The following is a 23064-nucleotide window of genomic DNA, read 5'->3' as shown; positions in this document are numbered from 1 at the left end:
ATAAACATACAGATGCTGAAGGATTTCTGTTTACATTCCACAAGAACTAGCCTGGTCCCAGATCTGTTTGTGCTGTCTTGCCAACAGTATGGTCATTGTTAGGACGTTGTTATGGACGACATGGATAATATAGAGCTGGAGGGATTTTCAATGCACCGGCAGAACAGAGAAGCTACGTCTGGTAAGACGAGGGGTGGGGATGTGTGTCTTTTTGTCAATAACAGCTGGTGCGCGATGTCTAATATTAAAGAAGTCTCTAGGTATTGCATTGTTCGCTTGAGGTAGAGTACCTTATGATAAGCTGTAGACCACACTATCTACCAAGAGAGTTCTCATCTATATTATTCGTAGCCGTCTATTTACCACCACAGACAGATGCTGGCACTAAGACCGCACTCAACCAACACTATAAGGCCATAAGCAAACAAGAAAATGCTCACCCAGAAGCGGCGCTCCTAGTGGACTTTAATGCAGGCTAACTTAAATCAGTTTTACAATTTTTTTACAAGCATGTCATGTGCAACCAGAGGAAAAACAACTCTAGACCACCAGGGGTGGCAGGTAGCCTTGTGGTTAGAGCGTTGGGCCAGTAACCGAAAGGTTGGTGGATCGAATCCCCGAGCTGACAAGGTCAAATTCTGTCATTCTGCCCCTGAACAAGGCAGTTAACCCACTGTTCCTAATCTGTCATTGTAAATAAGAATGTACAAGCAAAAACTAAAGCAGGAAGTACCAGTGACTTGCTCAAGATGGAAGTGGTCAGATGATGCGGATGCTACGCTAGAGTGTTTTGCTAGCACAGACTGGAATATGTTCCGGATTGAGGAGTATCGGTTTCATCTGTCCTCGTGCTACTAGACCTTATCCCGGTTTCATCAATAAGTGCATCGACGACGTATTCCCCACAGTGACCGTATACCCCAACCAGAAGCCATGGATTACAGGCAACATCCGCATCGAGCTAAAAAGCTGCCGCTTTCAAGGAGCGGGACACTAATTCGGATGCCTATAAGAAATCACTCTATGCCCTCAGACAAACTATCAAACAAGCAAAGAGTCAATACAGGATTAAGATTGAATCCTACTACACCGGCTCTGATGCTCGTCGGATGTGGTAGGGCTTGAAAACTATTATGGACTACAAAGGGTAACCCAGACGCGAGCTGCCCAGTGACGCGAGCCTACCAGCTCGCTTCGAGGCAAGCAACACTGAAGCATGCACGAGAGCACCAGCTGTTCTGGATGACTTTGTGATAACGCTCTCGGTTGCCGATGTGAGCAAGACCTTTAAACAGGTCAACATTCACAAAGCCGCAGGGCCAGATGGATTACCAGGACGTGTACTCAAAGCATGGGCGGACCAACTGTCAAGTGTCTTCACTGACATTTTCAGCCTCTCCCTGACTGAGTCTGATACCTACATGTTTCAAGCAGACCACCATAGTCCCTGTGCCCAATGGAGCGAAGGTAACCTGCCTAAATGATTACCGGCCCGTAGCACTTACATCGGTAGCCATGAAGTGCTTTGAAAGGCTGGTCATGGCTCACATCAATAGCATCCTCCCGGATACCCTAGACCCACTCCAATTTGCATACCACCCCAACAGATGACACAATCTCAATCGCACTCCCCACTGCCCTTTCCCACCTGGATAAAAGGAACACCTAGGTGAGAATGCTATCCATTGACTACAGCTCAGTGTTCAACACCATAGTGCCTACGAAGCTCATCACTAAGCTAAGGACCCTGGGACTTAACACCTCCCTCTGCAACTGGATCCTGGACTTTGACGGGCCGTCCCCAGGTGGTAAGGGTAGGAAACAACACGACTGCCACGCTGATCCTCAACACTGGGGCCCCTCAGGGGTGTGTACTTAGTCCCCTACTGTACTCCCTGTTCACCCACGACTGTGTGGCCAAACACGACTCCAACACCATCATTAAGTTTGCTGACAACACAACAGTGTGATCACCGACAACGATGAGACAGCCTATAGGGAGGAGGTCAGAGAACCTGCAGTGTGGTGCCAGGACCACAACCTCTTCCTCAATGTGAGCAAGACAAGGAGCTGATCGTGGACTACAGGAAAAGGCGGGCTGAACAGGCCCCCATTAACATCAACGGGGCTGTAGTGGAGCGGGTCGAGAGTTCCAAGTTCCTTGGTGTCCACAATACCAACGAACTATCATGGTCCAAACACAACAAGACAGTCGTGAAGAGGGCACGACAAAACCTTTTCCCCCTCAGGAGACTGAAAAATTTGGCACGGGTCCCCAGATCCTCAAAAAGTTCTACAGATGCACCATTTGAGAGCATCCTAACCAGTTGCATCACTGCTTGGTGTGGCAGCTGCTCGGCATCTGACCGTAAGGCGCTGCAGAGGGTGGTGCGTACGGCTCTGTACATCACTGGGTCCTGCAATCCAGGACCTATATAACAGGCGGTGTCAGAGGAAAGCCCATAAAATTGACAGACACTCCAGTCACCCAAGTCATTGACTGTTTTCTCTGCTAACGCAAAGCAAACGATACCGGACCGCCAAGTCTTGGACCAAAAGGCTCCTTAACGGCTTCTACCCCCAAGCCATAAGACTGCTGAACAATTAATCAAATGGCTACCGGACTGTTACATTGACCCCCCCCCCCATTTGTTTTGTACACTGCTGCTGCTCGCTGTTTGTTGTCTATGCATAGTCACTTCAACCCTACCTACATGTACAAATTACCTCTAACCTGTACCCCCGCACACTGACTCTGTACCGGTACCCCCTGTACTGTATATAGCCTCAATATTGTTATGTTATTGTGTTACTTTTTTAAATATATTTGTTTTAACTTTAGTTGATTTGGTAAATATATTCTTAACTCTTCTTGAACTGCACTGTTGGTTAAGGGCTTGTAAGTAAGCATTTCACGGTACACTCTACACTCGGTGCATGTGACAAATAAAGTTTGATTTGACAATGACCATAAGTGTTTGCAAGACGGCACAAACAGATCTGGGACCAAGCTACACAAGATCAGTGTGAAGACTGCAGAGCACGGATAGTACCCTAGCATCTCATGCCGTCTCTGGGGAATAATTGAACTCGAATGCTTTGTCACAAGACCCTCATTACAGTGTCAGGAGCATGACATAACTGACGCCTTGGGATAAACAAGGATAACCTAGGACTCTACATTTTTATGACACCGTTGATAAAGTAGCTTGTACCTAAGTCATTTGGTTACGACTGCTTAAAGTCAGCTATCACTAGAGGCCGTAACTGCCTATGACAGCTATATGTCATTATCATGACAGTGCACATAGGTCTTATGAGGAAATATTATTTAAGGAAAGTGTGGTAACACAACTTGTAGCTTGCAGGTGTAAAGCGTTATTACTTGTTATAAGCATGTATGAGCCTTTATAACGACTTACATTGCATTATAACGTCATCATAATGCATTATACCTGCGCGGGCAATCTGCGATTGGTACATTAATTTTAATACATACCCATTGATTCTTAAAGAATATAACTTAGAAATGCCTCATGAGCTTGGTTCAACTGTCGTACCCCATCAGAAGCCAAAATATATGCTTGGTTTACTCCATTGATTGTAAACAATGTAATTGTTAAACAGCATCAAAACATGGCTAAAACTGTACGTTTGATATCATGGATCTTCATTCCTTACATAGCTCTGTCTATGAATTCGAGAATAGTTCTTCATCCCCATCCCTCAGCTGTTTACCAAAACAGTGGTGGGGTGTCCGAACGCCTTGTTATTGTTTGAACTACAGATTGCCCCTTTATTTTAATGTTACCGAAAGCGTTACTGTATTCCTTTAGGTACGCATCGCCGACATGACCTGCATTCGACGACAATCCCTCAAGCCTTCAGCATGAATGGAAAAAGAAGAATGCAAATGAAGTTGAACAGCCTCTTAACAGTCCCGGTTTTGTGACTCCTCCTCCTCACGGCACCCTTAAAGGATGAAGAAACCTCAAGTTTACACTTCCACCACTTTTTACTGAAATTGTGTACATTTTTGTGGCATGTGCAACTGACTTTGCAAGGAGCAGACTTTTAAGAGTTTATTGCGCGAAAAATATTTTGCCGTCAGCACTTTTCTTCTCTTCGTATTCACCTTTCAAAAAGTTAGTTACATTAAAGTGAGTTGTTTGTGTTTTAGTTCAGCATGTTTGCGTGTACGTCTGTGCAAGCGTGCATGTGTTTGTGTTCTAACCAACCCGCCAAAATATGGCTCTTTCGGTTACAAACTGCGTGTGTGTACATGAGTATGTCCCTCTGTATGTACACAATGGGTGTGTACGAGTATACGTTAATGCATTTTGGCATGCAGAGTGCCCTTCCCTCAGCTCGCGTTCTTGTTCATGAGCTTGGCAAGCAATTGCTGGATTTGCGTGCGCGACACGTTCAGGACCGAGTGCCTGCTCCGCGGGCTGCCCGGGCTCTGCAGCGGAGCATGGCGCCGGTGGGTGGAAGCGTTCATGTGGGCGGGGCTGCTCTCGGCCGAGCGGCTCCGCTGGATGAAGGACCCTCCGGGGTGTGGGTACTGCTCCGTCTCCAGCGTGGAGGATGAGAAGACGTAGGAGGCCAGCCTCCGCAGCTGATTGGGCCTCGGGTGGTGCCTGTCATCCTCCAGCTGCAGAAGAGACCAATCAAAAAACAGAAGGAGGGGCATTAGGATGGAAGGGGGGAGGAACAACCAGGACATGCTAACAGACTATAGACTAGTATTTGGGCCACGTCCCAACACTCCTGAAACGGCTTCATTTCCTTGTCTTCTTACCCTTCCTCACCAGCGATCTAAAAAGATTAGATAGTTTAGAGTTATAGGCTTGGGCTCTCAACTATCCAGTACCTTTTAGGTCAGCTGATAAAAGGAGACAAGGAAAGGGATCCATATAGAGTATTGAAACATAGCTTGTCATACATCTCTCCTTCCCTGTATGCATGCTGTAAGGGTTCTCTGATGTAGTCCAGAGAGAAACAAGGAGAGGAAGACTATGGTTGTAGCTAGGGTTGCCATTACAGTATGTTAAAAGGATAGAAGACAGTATTCTACAAAACTCTTAAGTGGGTTGCCAGATTGGAAGCAAATGAGAGTAGGTTTCCGTCTCTCTCATAATCAAGGCACAGTGGACACATTCCCCAACAATCCCATTAAAAACACACAAGTACTGCACATGTTCCTCTAGTATGTCAACACATTGAACCTGGGAAAATGCCTGGACACCATCAAATTTACACTAAATTTTGCTAAAAGACGTTAGTCGAAAAATCACCATTGGAAAATGCTAAATGAATAACACAAAATATAGATGGTCTCATCAAGCACACGAAACACAAACACAGGACGAAGAAAAAGGGAATAAATATGGCTCAACAAAAAAAAGGGTTCGGAACAGAAACGAATTAAGAATAAAACAACAGAAGTAAGGACTATCCTAAACTGTGCTTACCCCAAAACACCACTTTATTTCTTCGCTTGTTGTTCCCATGGCACCCTCGCTTTTTCTCCTTGGGTGAGTGCAACTTGACATACTGTACTTTTAATTGATAGGTTGCGCAAATACATCAGTTATGTCAAGGAAGAGGTCACAGGGCAAATAAAACGAGGGTCCTTGATCATGTTTGCGGTAGCGAGGCCTGCAGTACTAGGCACTTGCGGTGAAATCACAAATAAGGCTGGTAAAACGTTATTGGTGAGGTAAGTAAATCAACATTTTTGTTTCCTTTTACAGTAATCCATGACAAGTAAATACAACTGACACAGGGAATGGGTGAACTGGCCTTGTGGTTTTGAAGGCCCCTTGTGTATGCAGGTATTTATTCGTACCAAACTCCTGAGCAAAACATGTTCTTTAACATATTTCATGGACATACCGTAACAGTCAGAAAAAGACACGCAAACTTACAAAAGGTTTAATAGACATAAAATGTCAAGTTGATAAAATGGTACGCAGACCTGCATAACACAAGAGTTCTTCAGGACTGGTTTCTAATTGATGCAGTGCTAACGGACCCTAGTGATACATGGATGCTGGGTAATGTGTAAAAGGTTTTTAGGCACGGCAACAAGGTCAACAATATTAAATTGTAATCTAAGCCAGTGGGAAAAACTGGTCGATGTCAGGTTGTGTTCTGATTATAAATGTTTTTAGACATATTTTTAACGTCTTTAAATAATTGAAATCATCTGACCAGTTAACAACCAAATTATGGTGCCTTTCCCAGGGCCAGATTACTGAAGAGGCATGCAGGGCACATGCCCTGGGGCCCCCGACCTCCAAAAAAAACATATGAACACGTCGGTTGGGGGCCCCTTGGAAATGTTCTCTCAGTCTCATGGCAAAATGTATAGAATAGCATGAAATGTGTTTTAAAATTGCAAATGTTTGTCTGGCAAAATGTGTAGAATTGCAGGAAAGCTATGAAATCAGGTTTAGTATAATCTTAGCTAGTTTATGTATTTTTATTCAAATTGAAGAGATTGTAATCTGATGTTGGTTCAACAACATTTTCAACATTTTCCCCAGGGATGTTGATGTCGTCATGATAAGGATGCCTTTATCTGGTTGTAATCTGATTATCTGACTTCGCTTCAACCAGAAAACCAGATTTCAACAAAAGGGAACCTTACAAAAGGTGACTTTAATTAAGGCTGTTGTGTGAAGTTTTGGATTTGTACACAAAATAGTTTGAGTGCGTGTATTTTGTTCAATAAAAATAATAAAAACAACTTTGATTTCGGGTTTTCAAAGAACAAGGATTTGCTGCAAAATTTAAATAAAATATCTGAAAAGGTATTCTTCCACAGTGCATTTAAACTCCATTTAAATTCCACTCAATTGAGGCAATGAGTGATAACTGAGTCGTTCCATGAAATGAGTCCCTTTTGGGTAGTGTAATTTGTTGAACGTTTTATTTCACCTCATTTTAACATTCTGCCATGACAAACACATGTTCAACTTCATAAAAAAGAGGTCTATAGTAAGTGCATATTAACTGCCAAATAAAGTAACAGGGAAGCTTGTTGTGTGCAACAGGGAGGGGCAATTGGGTGGGGTTTTTGGACCGACTGGTGACATCACCAAGTGGTACAAGTTAATAGCCCAATAACAAAGAGAGTTTGCCCTACTCTCTGCCAATAACAGCTAGTTTTCAGGTTAAATTAGGCTCCTTCAAATTAGGTCCCTCTCTCAAACCACTTCCAGACAGTCCTAGCAAAATTCTAGCTTGAGAAATATCATTTAGCTAAGGAGCTATTTTGGTTTCTTTTTAGCCACTTTAATTGAAAACAATCACAGTAAGGTACTTAATTGTTACCCAGAAATTATTTTATTTTGAGATGAAAATGTCTGCATTGAACCTTTTAAGAGAGATACATTTAACTAGGCAAGTCAGTTAAGAACAAATTTGGTGGGGTTAAACAGACGGATTTTGATGTGAATATTTGTATTATGTTAACTAGATTGACACTCGGGTACTTTTTAATATAATTCAAATTTAAAATTCAATATTGGTGCACAATATCTACTTGAAATATCAAAGGAACTGTCACGTTCTGACCATAGTTCTTTTGTATTTTCTTTGTTTTAGTGTGGTCAGGGCCTGAGTTGGGTGGGTTATCTATGTTTTGTGTTTCTGTGTTGGTTTTCTCGTTTGGCCTGATATGGTTCTCAATCAGAGGCAGGTGTTAGTCATTGTCTCTGATTGGGAACCATATTTAGGTAGCCTGTTTTCTGTTGGGTTTTGTGGGTGGTTATTTTCAGTCTTTGTGTGTCTGCACCAGACAGAACTGTTTTCGGTCTCACCCTAACCTCATAGATAAATACACTACATGATCAAATGTATGTGGACACCTGTTCGTCGATAATCTCATTCCAAAATCATGGGCATTAATATGGATTTGGTCCCCCCTTTGCTACAGTAACAGCCTCCACTCTTCTGGGAAGGCTTTCCACTAGATGTTGGAATATTGCTGCAGGGACTTGCTTCCATTCAGCCACAAGATCATTAGTGACGTCGGGCACTGATGTTGGGCGATTAGGCCTGGCTCGTTCCAATTCATCCCAAAGGTGTTCGATGGGGTTGAGGTCAGGCCTCTGTGCAGGCCAGTCAAGTTATTCCACACCGATCTCAACAAACCATTTCTTCATGGACATTGCTTTGTGCATGGGGCATTGTCATGCTGAAACAGGAAAGGGACTTCCCCCAACTGTTGCCACAAAGTTGGAAGCACAGAATCGTCTAGGAAGTCATTGTATGCTTTAGCGTTAATATTTCCCCTCACTGGAATAAAGGGGCCTAACCCGAACCATGAAAAACAGCCCCAGACCATTATTCCTCCTCCACCAACCTTTACATTTGGCACTATGCATTACGGCAGGTAGTATGCTCCTGGCATCCAGCAAACCCATATTCAGCCGTCGGACTGCCAGATGGTGAAGTGTGATTTGTCACTCCAGAGAACGCGTTTCCACTGCTCCAGAGTTCAATGGCGGCGAGCTTCCCACCACTCCAGCCGATGCTTAGCATTGCACGTGGGTGGTCTTAGGCTTGTGTGCGGCTGCTCAGCCATGGAAACCCATTTCATGAAGCTCCTGACGAACAGTTCTTGTGCTGACGTTGCTTCCAGAGGCAGTTTGGAACTCAGTGAGTGTTGCAACTGAGGACAGATAATTTTTTACACGCTTCAGCAATCGGTGGTCCCGTTCTGTGAGCTTGTGTGGCCTACCATTGCACAGCTGAGCCGTTGTTGATCCTAGACGTTTCCACTTCACAATAACAAAACTTAGTTGACTGGGGCAGCTCTAGCAGGGCAGAAATTTGACGAACTGACTTGCTGGAAAGGTGGCATCCTATGACGGTGCCACGTTGAAAGCCACTGAGCTCTTCAGTAAGGTCGTTCTACTACCAATGTTTGTCTATGGAGATTGCATGGCTGTGTGTTCGATTTTATACACCTGTCAACAACGGGTGTGGCTGATATAGCCAAATTCACTCATTTGAAAGGGTGTCCACATACTTTTCTATATAGAGTTTACATACTCTGCTCTGAGTTAGGATGTTTTGAGCACAGGGATGTGTTGTGGCACCCTCTAGTGTTTGGCGCAGGGGAATAAAAAATAAATAAAGTGTTACTGTACTTACACTATGTGTATGGGCCTCCCATTATACATACACAGTAGCCCGTAGTAAGCAATGTATGACACGTTGATAATCATTGAATATACATTCACACGTAATGTTTTCTTGTCAGCATGCACAGTTTATGTAAATCAGAGTTCTCCAACTCTAGGGAGCTACCTGTTTCCAATAATCAACTCATCATGATCTTCATTCAACCAGGGATGTCAAACTCAAAACAGTTCTCTATCCATCATTTTGTGACTTTTTGATGCTCCCTGGTTGTCTAGCTTTCAATTCGATGATTATTAGCGAGCTGGACACAGTCAAGAACATTTATGTATGTAGGTCCATTTTAATTTCTACACAATTAAAATTTTGTTTTAGTCATTTTAAAGTATATTGAGTTTGTGACCCCCCCCCCCCCCCCCCCCAAAAAAAATATTTATATTGTTCGTTTTTTTTAACTCAAACCACCCGCGGGCTGGATTGGACCTTCTCGCAGGCCGGATCCGGGCTCTGGGCCGGATGTTTGACACCTGTGCCATATGCCAACCAGTGATTGTTTTGAAACGCTTAAAGCATTTATGAATCTCTTTGAAATACTCATGGATGTGTATTTGGTTCATACTGAAATGCCTGTTTCTTGACACATATTTGTGTAGAAAACTGTATTTCAGAGTTGAAAGTGTAACTAACATTTCCTTGTTTTCCATGAAAACATATATGAAATGAGTTGCAAAATGAATAGGAAATAGTCAAGACGTTGACAAGGTTATAAATAATGACTTTTATTTTAAATAATGGTGTCCTTCAAACTTTGCTTTCGTCAAAGAATCCTCCATTTGAGGATATGACAGCCTTGCAGACCTTTGGCATTCTAGTTGTAAATTTGTTGAGGTAATCTGAGGATATTCCACCCCATGCTTCCTGAAGCACCTCCCACAAGTTGGATTGGCTTGATGGGCACTTCTTACGTACCATACGGTCAATCTGCTCCCACAACAGCTCAATAGGGTTGAGATCCGGTGACTGTGCTGGCCACTCCATTATAGACAGAATACCAGCTGACTGCTTCTTCTCTAAATAGTTATTGCATAGTTTGGAGCTATGCTTTGGGTCATTGTCCTGTTGTAGGAGGAAATTAGCTCCAATTAAGCGACGTCCACAGGGTATGGCATTGCGTTGCAAAATTAAGTGATAGCCTTCCTTCTTCAAGATCCCTTTTACCCTGTACAAATCTCCCACTTTACCACCACCAGAGCACCCCCAGACCATCACATTGCCTCCACCATGCTTGACAGATGGCGTCAAGCACACCTCCAGCATCTTTTCACTTTGTCTGCATCTCACGAATGTTCTTCTTTGTAATCCGAACACCTCAAACTTCGTCTGTTCATAACACCTTTTTCCAATCTTCCTCTTTCCAGTGTCTGTGTTCTTTTGCCCATCTTAATCTTTTCTTTTTATTGGCCAGTCTGAGATATGCGTTTTCTTTGCAACTCTACCTAGAAGGCCAGCATCCTGGAGTCGCCTCTTCAATGTTGATGTTAAGACTGGTGTTTTGCGGGTACTATTTAATGAAGCTGCCAGTTGAGGACTTGTGAGGCGTCTGTTTCTCAAACTAGCCACTCTAATGTACTTGTCCTCTTTCTCAGTTGTGCACGGGGGCCTCCCACTCCTCTTTCTATTCTGGTTAGAGCCAGTTTGAGCTATTCTGTGAAGGGAGTAGTACACAGCGTTGTATGAGCTCTTCAGTTTCTTGACAATGTCTTGCATGAAATAGCCTTCATTTCTCAGAACAAGAATAGACCGATGAGTTTCAGAAGAAAGTTATTTATTTCTGGCCATTTTGAGCCTGTAATCAAACCCACAAATGCTGATGCTCCAAATACTCAACTAGTCTAAAGAAGGGCAGTTTTATTGCTTCTTTAACCAGAACAAATCAGACTTTATTTGTCACACGCGCCGAATACAACAAGTGTAGACTTTACCGAGAAATGCTTACTTACAAGCCCTTAACCAACAGTGCAGTTCAAGAAGAAGAAAATATTTACCACAGTATTTTCCACAACAGTTTTCACTAACATAACTGCAAAAGGGTTTTCTAATCATTAATTAGCCTTTTAAAATGATAAACTTGGATTAGCTAACACAACGTGCCATTGGAACACAGGAGTGATGGTTGCCGATAATGGGCCTCTGTACGCCTATGTAGATATTCCATTAAAACAAATCTGCCGTTTCGAGCTACTATAGTCATTTACAACATTAGCAATGGCTACACTGTATTTCTGATCAATTTGATGTTATTTTAATGGACAAAAAAAATAGTTTTTCTTTAAAAAAACAAGGACATTTCTAAGTCACCCCAAACTTTTGAATGGTAGTGTACATCACTGTTGGGCAAAATAGTATGATTGCACGTTTTTAAATGGAGAATGACATTCTCACCTCAAAGACCCCTAAAGAACTGAAACACTAATGGAAGCTACAGGCTGAGACACATTGGTTTTAACAATGAGGAAACATTTTGTCAACTTCAACTGTTCTCCAAGAATTTGCTGAATTTACTCTATAATTCATTCAGCTAAAAGACTTGAACATTCCCCATATTTTATTTTGTGCATCTTTTTATGTATGAGGTAACGGTCAGCTTAAACACATTTGTTGGCAGCGATGGGAAGACCCATGGTTTAAACCTTTTCATTTAACATTTTCAACCAAAAGGTTTTCATGTCAGGACAGTGTACATCTAACTTTCTAACACTGACGTCCAGAACATGTTCAGTGTGAAGAAAATGTTTTGAAACTAGGTTGCACCACCTGAACATGTCCAAATATTCTGTTTGTTTGTTACAAAAACCTTTTGCTCGGTTGTGCCATACTGAATACGACCCAGCTATCTGGATGTTTGCTACATTATTCTCATCAGAATGACAGTGTCATCATGTATGCGTATATCTTGTTTCACCAGTCAGTGTGTCATAACGAGGGCATCAAGTGCAGTGCAACCCTGCCAAATGTCATCCTGAATACAGGGACGTACTGGGAACAGGAATCTGCCCGTGGTATGGAACAGCCTATCTGGCATTTGCCGGAACTGCACTATGAGAAAATGCTCTTGTGGACTCATTGAGAAAACTATTGAGAAAATATTGTAGAAATACATTTTTTGGGGGGGGGGCACTGTCAAAATAACCCTGCTCATGCCACCATCTCACCCAAAAAGCATAAACTGTTCAATAATTCTAATATGTAAGGCTACATCTGATCTGATGCTGGAAAATGCAGTTAGCAAAGCCACGTCTCCCACTCATACCTTAGCATTACAAAAACAATGGTTAAAACCAAAAGTCATGGGCAAAACTAAACTCATGGAAAGGAACAATTTGTGCCTACTGACACAGAAAAATGCACTTTTTCTCTCTTTACACTGGCAGGATATGTCACACCAATGACAGTGTGAATGACACTAAAATGGCTGTGGGAATAATGGTCGCCCCCCCCCGCCAAGGTATTCAGTTCCCACTGGCTTGCAAAATTCTAGGGTTGCAAAATTCCCTGTTTTTCTAGAATGATGCCTGAAATTAGAAGGAATCTTCCAACTGAGATTTCCGGAAAAACAGGTAATTTTGGCAAAGTTATCGGAATTTTGCAACTCTAGGCTTAGCACTGCATGTTAATTGACATCCCGACCAGAGGGGGCACCGACGAGCTAATCTTTACATCATCTGGATAGATCAACAACAACACCCACCGCTTAGGTGGGTCTCATCCATATCATCTGAAGATCAATCGCATTGTACAGCAGGCGACCCAGCTCTGAGCCGACTCCCATGAACATGCAAGGAGAGAAGCCTCTCTCCACCGATAGGTCGGCCCGGTCTCTTACCGGTCTTTGTGGTCCAATAGGACGGCCTGATGGGAGTGAATGACAGGGCGACATGGCGGGGCTTCCCCCACTTCGTCTGGAGGCTTCCTCCTCAGTGAGCGTGAGCATGCCCCGGCTGCTGTTGGTCGTGTGGGTCGTCTTGGGTCGCACCACCATCTCCGCCCCTAAAACAAAGGATTGGTTTGGAATCTAGTACCCTTTTCACACTATCATGCCAACCCGAACCAAACTGTGATGGGTTGAATATTTAATTTTCACATGGTCCTTTTCAACACGGTTCTGCTTGTGGAGGATGCATAACCAGGTCAGCTCAGTACAAATGGTTTGGTTAGGCTCAGTAGTAGGAAAAGCATTTGCCGGATTAAGTCAAACATCAAACAATATTTGAAAGTGAGAGGAGAGATGAGCATCATCGTCAACACAACACAACTTGTACAGAATAGAACTGAATACAACAGAACCGAATAGAATGGAACAGAATTGAACTGACTGAAATTGCACATCATTGAATGCACATAAAACCTCCAGGCCCACCTCCTCCACGCAGCCGCCTCCTCTCCTCTCCCTCCTCCAGGGGCCTCAGCTCCTCAGGCTCCTCATCGGTGGTGCCCGACGTGGTGGGCTGGAAGTCCCTCAGCTCCGTCTCCTTGTCGATGATCACCCACTCCTTGCTATCAAAGTCTTCTTCCTCTGCCAGCGGCACCGATCTGATAAAGGCATTACTGTGGGCTTCCTGGTCCACGGACGCCACCGAGCCCTCGCCGTGCCGCCCGCGCTGTAGGCCGCAGTCCACAGACAGCATCATGGCCGGCTGGGACGAGTACACGTGGCGCGAGGGCGATCCCAGGATGTCCATGCGGGACCTGATACTGTGGCACACAGATGTGTACACATACATTCACACAGGTACAAGCACGAGGACGTACAAGGGCACATAGACACACAAGCACGCGCAAACGAATGCACACACACAAAACCGACACATTAAGTATTGAATTAAGTATTAAAGTGGAGCGCTATAATAGATTGGCTTATAGCAGTTTCACAACCCTAACCCAAAGGACTATCCTGGAACACCTAAGAGACTTTAATGTAGCTAGGTACAATACTAAATGTATATTGTACCTCCTGGTTAACTACATTACTTAAATACTACTATACTAAAAGCTAGTACAGGTCTGGAACTAATACTAGAGCTGGTTTGTTGTGGTCACCTTTGGCCGTATCCGTCGACGCCCCTCCCATCAGCAGCCGACATGCGGTCTGACTCGGGGCTGTTGATGCGGCGGTACCGGAGCGAGCGCACCTGGCCACTGGGGGACTCGGGGGCCCCTCCTGGCCGGCACGGAGACATGGGACAGGCCCCTCTGCTGGGTTCATCCCCCTCCTGGGCCCCCTGCAGACACAGAGGGGAGAGGAGCAGAAGAGACGGGAGGGGAAAGGAGAGACAGGAGGTCACAATGATGTATGCTAAACAGTAATTCATTCTAAAATGTGTCTATTACCACTGCTAGGAGTTTAAAGGGTAGACCTTTGTCTGTCTGGTGTACATATTTTCTGTCTGGATGTCCATCTCTGGCTGTGCATCTCTCTGTCCGTCTATCATCCTCTACCCAGCCAACCATCAATCCATCCCATATTTTTCATTAATCAAAAATGCTAAAAATACTGTATCAACAAACAGTATAAGCTACGCTAAAACATCTACATCGATGCCATCCTTCCATCTACGGGCCATTGTGGTGAGACCAGGCCATACAGTAAAATGTTGTGGTCTCCTTCCCCTCATTCCTCCCCCTTACTCACCTTGCCCAGGCTGATCCTGAGTTTGTTGCGGTTGAAGTCGGTGTCCTCCCATCCCTCGCCCTTAGCGGGCGTCTGGCCACCTCCCCCCTGGCGGCTCCCACCGGGGGGCAGGGCCGGAGGGGCATTCTCCTGGTCGCTGAGGTGCTCGTCCTGCAGCACGTTCTCCGTGTTCTCCCTCTGGAGGTCTACGGGCACCGGGGTGTTGAGGGCTCTGGAGGAGAAGATGGGTGGGAGTGGGGGGGTGGGTTCAGGTTTAATCAGTTGATTTAAGAGCAGTGGTGGCCCAACGATATATACAATGTATGTACTAATGTGTATGAATGTATATAATAAACACATGTATATAACACCTATATGTGAATATGTCCACTGGTTGTGCAGGTTTTTGTTCCAGCTGTACTCTATTCCAAAATGTTTTTTTTATTTCCTAAATTAAGCACAGGCAACCCTCAAAGTTCAGTAAACATCTATTTACATATCTATTTATTCAGTGAAACATTAATTGTAAACTGGTATATCAAATGCCTTTTACAGCCTAGTTTAGAATTCAATATCATGCATTTCAAAGGGTTTGGATGAACAGTGTGGCAGTAGCCTCGAGGTGTGACAGCAATACCGATGGACACAAAACCTGTTATCTCTCTCTGTTCACACTGAGACTCTATGCCAAATGGCACCCTATTCCCTACTTAGTGCACTACTTTTGACCAGAGGCCTATGGGTCCTGGTCAAAAGGGCCCATACATAGGGAATAGGGTGCCATTTAGGATAGAGTCTCAGTGTGTGATGACACCGAAAGACTAATGATGTCTCCAGAGATAAGGATGTCATGCAGCTGTGTGTGTGTGTGTGTGTGTGTGTCTGAACGTGTGTGTGTGTCTAGGGGGGCTAAACAGTAAAGAGCTTCAAACAAGACAGTCATCAGAGAGAGAGAACTTCAAAAGGATATATTTGGGTGAGTGAGTCAAACAATAGCTCCCATGAAAGATGTATAAAAGACAGATTAAAAATAGAGCACTGTGACTGTATCACGTTGTGGAACATTCAGGATCTAATATTTTGTACCATTGCCTTGTTTATTGATACTGTAGATGTCAAGTGTCAAAGACAGACAACTGGTGAAAAATACTCTAGGATTAAAGGAAGACGCAGATATATGACACCATCGTACACAATGGGGAAACTTTCTGCTTACAAAAATCAACAACTACAAAATGTGAATCTGCCAAGATGGCCTCTTTTGGCTCTTCCCACATGGGCACGCCTCAAGGGAGGGCATTTCAGCAAGCACATTTACATTGATGTGAACACTGAAATGTTGATGAACGGGCACTGTCCCTGTTAACACTAGAATCACTAAAGCAGTAATTTTGACTGCTCATTCATATAATTTTTTTATTACTCTGACATTTTTAAAGCCATGGATTCATCCCCCTCCTTGACTTTTCCTAAAAAGGTCCATATAACACACTGCCGTTGTTAGAATGTTAATATCACAAACAGAACTGGAGTTATAACCAGTTTAAGGAAGGCATCTCATTTTTTGAATGTTTTTCCACTGTTGCCCCCCCTTCTCCCGACAGTGGAAGGTGCCGTGCCCAGTTGATAATTGTCACGGTTGTCGTAAGAACGGGACCAAGGCGCAGCGGATGTTGAGGTCCACATATTTATTGCAAAGTGAAACTTAAAGAAAAAACAATAAATCAATAAACAAACAACTAAACGTGACTACGTGGTGCACATGCACAAAACAATATCCCACAAACACAGGTGGGAAAAATAGCTACTTAAATATGATACCCAATTAGGGACAACGATTACCAGCTGCCTCTAATTGGGAATCATACAAAACACCAACATAGAAAATATAAACTAGAACACAACATAGAAATAATAAACTAGAATAACCCCTAGTCACGCCCTGACCTACTACACCATAGAGAAACAAGGGTGCGGACTCCGGCAGCAAAACCTAAAACCAAATGGGGGGGTGATTATTGTCGGTGGCGGCTCCGGTTTAGGTCGTAGCCCCGGCCCAGACCACGGATCCTGCCATCGTGCCGGGCTTAACACCGTGCCTGGACTGGGCATTGGCACAAAGGAGGACTCAGGCCATGGAGCTGGGTTGGACGCCGTGCCTGGACGCCGTGCCTGGACTGGGCACCGGCGCAAAGGAGGACTCCGGCCATGGAGCTGGGTTGGACGCCGTGCCTGGACTGGACACCGGCGCAGAGGAAGGCTCCGGCCTTGGAGCTGGACTGGACGCCGTGCCTAGACTGGGCACCAGCGCAGAGGAAGGCTCCGGCCTTGGAGCTGGACTGGACACCGTGGACCGTCGCAGGAGGTTCCGGACCGTGGACCGTCGCAGGAGGTTCCGGACCGTGGACCGTCGCAGGAGGTTCCGGACCGTGGACTGTCGCCGGAGGCTCCGGACCGGGGACCGTCGCCGGAGGCTCCGGACCACACTTACACAACATCTCTCTCTCTCTCCTAACCTCCCCAATGCCTCCCTGACCATCTCTGGCACTTCAGGGTGAGTGCAGGAAGCAGGCACAGGACGTACCGGGCTGGGGACACGCACTTCAGGGAGAGTGCGAGGAGGAGACACAGGACGTACCGGACTGGGGAGGCGCACTGGAGGCCAGATGCGTGGAGCCGGCCCAGGTTTCACCGGACTGATGACACGCTCCTCCAAACGCCTGCGTTGCCACATACTCCTAGCCAACTCCATTCTCCGGTATCCCTCTTCACACTGTTCCATCGACTCCCAGGCGGGCTCTAGTACTCTCCTTGGGTCGACCGACCACCTCTCTAACTCCTCCCAGATGTTCTCTGGCTCTTCCCTCTGCTCAGTTGCCAGGTCCATGTGCCCCCCAAAAAAATATTTTGGTTTCTGTGGCCGCGGTCCCCGGCGTCGTCGCCGTTCTTCTTGCGTCTGCGACTCCTGCCAAGGAAGGGTCTCCTGTCCTTCCATAATTTCTTCCCAGGTCCAGCTTATTTTTCCCATCGTTGCTTGGTCCTTGGTCCTTGGTTTTTGGGATATTCTGTCACGGTTGTCGTAAGAACGGGACCAAGACGCAGCGGATGTTGAGTTCCACATATTTATTGCAAAGTGAAACTTAAAGAAAAAAACAATAAATCAATAAACGAACAACTAAACGTGACTACGTGGTGCACATGCACAAACACAAAACAATATCCCACAAACACAGGTGGGAAAAATAGCTACTTAAATATGATCCCCAATTAGAGACAACGATTACCAGCTGCCTCTAATTGGGAATCATACAAAACACCAACATAGGAAATATAAACTAGAACACAACATAGAAATAATAAACTAGAATACCCCCTAGTCACCCAGATAATTGTCTCAAAATTGAACCAAAACAATACCGAAACTAATTTCACACTTATACCAACAGATTAAATATATTAAGTAAAGTTTGATGGGGGAGAATGGGTGAGTTAATGAGCGAAGGGATGAGAACAATGCATAATTATGTAATTACCAATTGTGAATGAAGAACAGGGCGGGAAATTCTATTGTATTGGTATATTCTAATTATAATCTGAAAATGGTATAGTATGTGCTCTATATCAGTCCACCAAATCCAAGCAGTTTTATCAGTCTACTCTGACCTATTTGGAGTACACAGTGAGAGTGTGCGTAACATACAATGGCAAGAAGATAAAGACGAATGGATGCACATGCTGCGTTAGCACTGCTACTAGATCTGAATGAAAATTACTCAGATGGTGGGGGGAAAAAAATGGATCATGACATCTGATTATTCTTCAGATTCTGAGCCTCAGCATGAACCTACACCTCCGAGGCCTAAGCGCAAAAAAGCCAGAATGATGCTCACTCAGCAGGTGCCCACGCCACCATAAATATGATCCCCAATTAGAGACAACGATTACCAGCTGCCTCTAATTGGGAATCATACAAAACACCAACATAGGAAATATAAACTAGAACACAACATAGAAATAATAAACTAGAATACCCCCTAGTCACCCAGATAAGTGTTGCAGTCAGAGTCACTGCTCATTAGCTTGAGGGGGGTTCTCTTGAGGCCCAGCGGTTCTAGTGTTAAGTAAAATGCAGAAAGTCGCCCTGCAGTGTATGATCATGTAATATTGTGGACTCTCCTTTTAATCCTAATGGTAAATATATCAGGATCCTTACCCCACCATTGCGACGGTGGGCCGTGTGTTGTGTTGTGGTTGGGTGGAGGCGCTTGTTGACTGTGTGGAGTCTGTCCCTCCTTTCTCCCAATCAAACGGCTCATTTTCCATGATGATGCGCTCCTTCATGCTGTTCTCAAACACCGACATCAGCAGCTGGGAAATAAAATAAATGTGACTTTGGATGCATCCCAAATGGCACCCTAATCTTTCAAATACACCCTATTCCCTTGACCAGACCAGCAGTCGGCCAATAGAAAACAACTCCAAATGAGACTCTGGTTGTGTCCAAATGGCACCCTATTTCATTTACACTGTAGTGTACCTCTCTGGTCAAAGTAGTGCAGTAAATAAGAAATAAGGTGTCATTTTAGATGCAATTTTGTTATTGGAAATAGCACAGGGAGTACTAGGAAGCATTGACGAAGTCAACATATCAGTTTGTGTGAGCATACAAAAAAAGTCCCCGCAATAGCGGCCAGTCAAAAAAATTTAAAATAGACGTTTGTGGGAGTATTTCAAAACACTTTCAAAGTACTTTCCTTATTCTCTATACTGCGATGGTACCTGATAATCCGGCTTGGTGTAGTAGTCAAGGCCCAATACATGGTCGAGGAAGATATGAAACTCTGAAGGCATGTGTTTCAGCAGCATCCTATGGTCATATCGCTCTTTTATCTGCCCAACTTGCTCCTGCGCAAAACAGAAGGAAAAAAACAGATTTGTTTGACTTTTATTTTATTTATTTGCTTGTCATTCAGTAGCTGAAACCAAACCAGTCCCCCTCCATTTGCCCATTGCGCCATATGCACAAGTGTCTGAAAACTGATGCGGTGAAAATGATCAAGGGTGTAGGGGCAAATTAGATCATCCTATATGCCACTTCGAGAGAGCCAACACACACTGGGATATTTGGAGTTTGCACAATTTCATACAATGAATCGAGAGGCGTACCAAATGATATGCCACATGCATTTATTTCTATCGGATTTCGAGGCGCTACTCACATTACAAATGAAATACCTAGAAAAACGGACTAAATTAAATGTTTAGTTGTTACTTACATTGTCAAGAGTTGAAAGAAAATAAGCTCCAAAAAGGCTTGTGTTTTGTTCATCTTGCGTATGTGATTATTTGACTTTAACGATTCGCTAGAAATACAGTGGGTCTGTCGTGGACGAGTGAAGTGACTCTACCTTGTCCTTGATTTTCCGCCATGGTAGCTGTCCAACTGCAAATTCCACCAACATGTAAAATAAAGACCATAGGTCATCATGGCGTCCCATTTCCTGGGGAGAGAAAAAAATGAAAGTAGAGATTACGAATGGTATCTTCCTCCATGCTATATCGTTTTAATTAGTACAGTATACCCTTAATAGTGCCAAACCTAAGGTTGCCCCCATAGAGATCCTATTAAATTACTAGAGGGGGTATGTATTGGAATTCCTTATTCTATGGTTGCCTGCCACCATTTTATAGTAGAACAACACAATAAACAAGTCTATTTCAAAGAGAAAATTTGGCAGAATACATTTTCCAGCATATCATTTCGACAACATAAACATTGTTGTTTACTTTGTTTTTATGTGCGTTGACTGAGGCATATCGGACAGTTCCTCGAAAACCTGCGACAGTTCTCGGCTGAAAGGAAACAAAAGGGAACAGTATTAGTGACGGACCAATATCAAGATGCACATACTTCAATGTCTTGGAAAAAGAACAATTCTAACACATCTTCCTTCTAGGTTTCTCCCTACTGCTCACTCTCCAAAATTGGTTTTAAAAACGAACTATTCCGATCTAACAAACACTAAAACACCTTCTTTTTTTTGTTTTACTTAAATGGGAAGTAAATAGTAAGGAAAACAAATGGAACAGTATAAATGACCGGTAACAATTTACACTACACTAGCATTCATCTCACATCTGTTAGCGCCAAATAACCAGGACACAACAGCTACATAGAGGATACATGCAATAGAAGTCATCTTAAGACCCAAGAGCACATCATTGAACATGCTAAATTTGACCTTGCAAATTCCATCTGACATATAGGTAATATCAATGCTTTTGTTGCCGCCATTTAGTGCCGTAGAGGAGCTATGGATGCTTACTGTAAACACAGTGAATCTAAATTGTATAAATAAAATAAAAACGAAATAATAAAGTAGACAAAAACAAAAGTGAGGGGTCACACCAGGCGTCTGTACACTAATCCTACTAAAAGCTCATGAATTAATGTCTGCGTGTGTTTGGCTCAGTAAGCGACTTGGGTAAAACCATTATGGTATTATACTGTAGTTGAGCTAAATTTCATTTGTAATCCAGTCAATATCAATAAGCAATATTCAATGAACTTGTCTTGAAATAATTCAATAACTACTTTATTCTTTCAAACGTTTTCCTAAATGTCGATTCATCTCCTGAACTGACAATCTGAAAACTTCAAAATAGAATTGCGCCTCTCTGGCTTATTTTAGTAACTCAATCTCCTGTGAGTTTGGCTTGGGATGGCAGTATCAGTGGTGCGGCACATGCTGTTCGTTCTCACGTTACCCTCGTAGTTTGCTGGTGCCGTGACCTTAGCTCCGGGGGGAGCAAACTGAACGCTCGCGGTCGAGTCCCACGGTCATTTATCGAACACTGAGCACTGAGCCCTCGGAGTGGGCACTCTTTGGAACGCTTAGATCTTCTGTTGCTTTCAAGTTTCTACTCCTTGTTGACTGCGTATGCATCAGAATCAGGGCCCTACTCTGACACATAGCTAAAACCTAAAAGAAACAACATCTAAGTGTAAGTTAGAAAGAGTTCAAGTTAGCGAGAGAGCGAGTAATTAATGTACAACTGTCTTACATCCGAATGTGGCTCTAATATCATTGCTATGTAGATAGATCCATTTATAGCTGTTGCTATATAAAATAGCTGCCAGCAGCAATAACGGGGTCCTAGCATTAGAAACAGTAACCATTGATATGAGTATAACAGAAAGGTCGAAAGTGGGTGTCCTTAGTGTGACCCCTCTGCTATGAGGAGAACAGAAAGCTTGGTGACCACACTCACGTCACTCTGTCACCATGCACGTGACAGCCATGGCGGAGCAAGGATCTGATGGAGAAACGGGTTGGAGCATGCACTTCAAAATCAAATGTCCAAAAGGAACTGTAAAACACAAAACAAAGGCAAGCACTGAAACAAAATGTATGAATAAATGTAAGGAAATGTAAAATAAATAGGCACACATCACATAGGAAAACAGTGACGTTCATGAGGTCTAAATTACACATGGTAATGGCAGTAACTTGTCAAACATTTTCTATTGGCGTTTATGTAATAGAGACAGAACTATATATACACAATAAGTAATGTCCTTGCTGACCACCAATGGCCACAATTCTGGCTGAATTTTTGTTTTGTTTATGTGTATCAACTTCCTGTAACAATCACATTCTGGTTTACAACATCACACATTCAGAAAACGATTCAGTTTGATTTTTGGGAACTGCTGGTGAGTAGGGACCTTACTTTTTTCAACTGGCTGTTTTCAAGTTTCAAAAAACTGCATCCCATTTTATCACCTACTGTAGGTATGCAAGTGGATTGAGTGTTATCCTATCCAAGAGGCAATAATGTGCATGAAACAGCCTTAATTATGCCTATACAGTGAGGGAAAAAAGTATTTGATCCCCTGCTGATTTTGTACGTTTGCCCACTGACAAAGAAATTATCAGTCTGTAATTTTAATGGTAGGTTTATTTGAACAGTGAGAGACAGAATATCAACAAAAAAATCCAGAAAAACGCATGTCAAAAATTTTATAAATTTATTTGCATTTTAATGAGGGAAATAAGTATTTGACCCCTCTGCAAAACATGACTTAGTACTTGGTGGCAAAACCCTTGTTGGCAATCACAGAGGTCAGATGTTTCTTGTAGTTGGCCACCAGGTTTGCACACATCTCAGGAGAGATTTTGTCCCACTCCTCTTTGCAGATCTTCTTCAAGTCATTAAGGTTTCGAGACTGACGTTTG

General features: G+C 43.6%; 1 protein-coding gene across 5 annotated transcripts in view; it reads right to left on the bottom strand.

Moving 5' to 3' along the window:
* Positions 1-23064, bottom strand: part of ttbk1a (tau tubulin kinase 1a) — a 51056-nt gene that overhangs the window by 10809 nt on the left and 17183 nt on the right. For all 5 annotated transcript variants that reach the window (XM_071388220.1, XM_071388227.1, XM_071388206.1 and 2 more), the window contains exons 7-14: positions 20612-20677; positions 20233-20325; positions 19604-19729; positions 19038-19192; positions 14846-15056; positions 14254-14435; positions 13574-13908; positions 13040-13203 (exon numbers count right to left, since the gene is read on the bottom strand). In XM_071388220.1, coding sequence (XP_071244321.1) covers positions 13040-13203; positions 13574-13908; positions 14254-14435; positions 14846-15056; positions 19038-19192; positions 19604-19729; positions 20233-20325; positions 20612-20677 — 1332 coding nt within the window. The remainder of the gene's footprint in view (positions 1-13039; positions 13204-13573; positions 13909-14253; positions 14436-14845; positions 15057-19037; positions 19193-19603; positions 19730-20232; positions 20326-20611; positions 20678-23064) is intronic.

Source organism: Salvelinus alpinus, chromosome 2, assembly GCF_045679555.1.
Source record: "Salvelinus alpinus chromosome 2, SLU_Salpinus.1, whole genome shotgun sequence".
In the NCBI taxonomy this organism is placed as follows: domain Eukaryota; kingdom Metazoa; phylum Chordata; class Actinopteri; order Salmoniformes; family Salmonidae; genus Salvelinus; species Salvelinus alpinus.
This window is presented reverse-complemented; position numbering and strand designations above follow the sequence as displayed.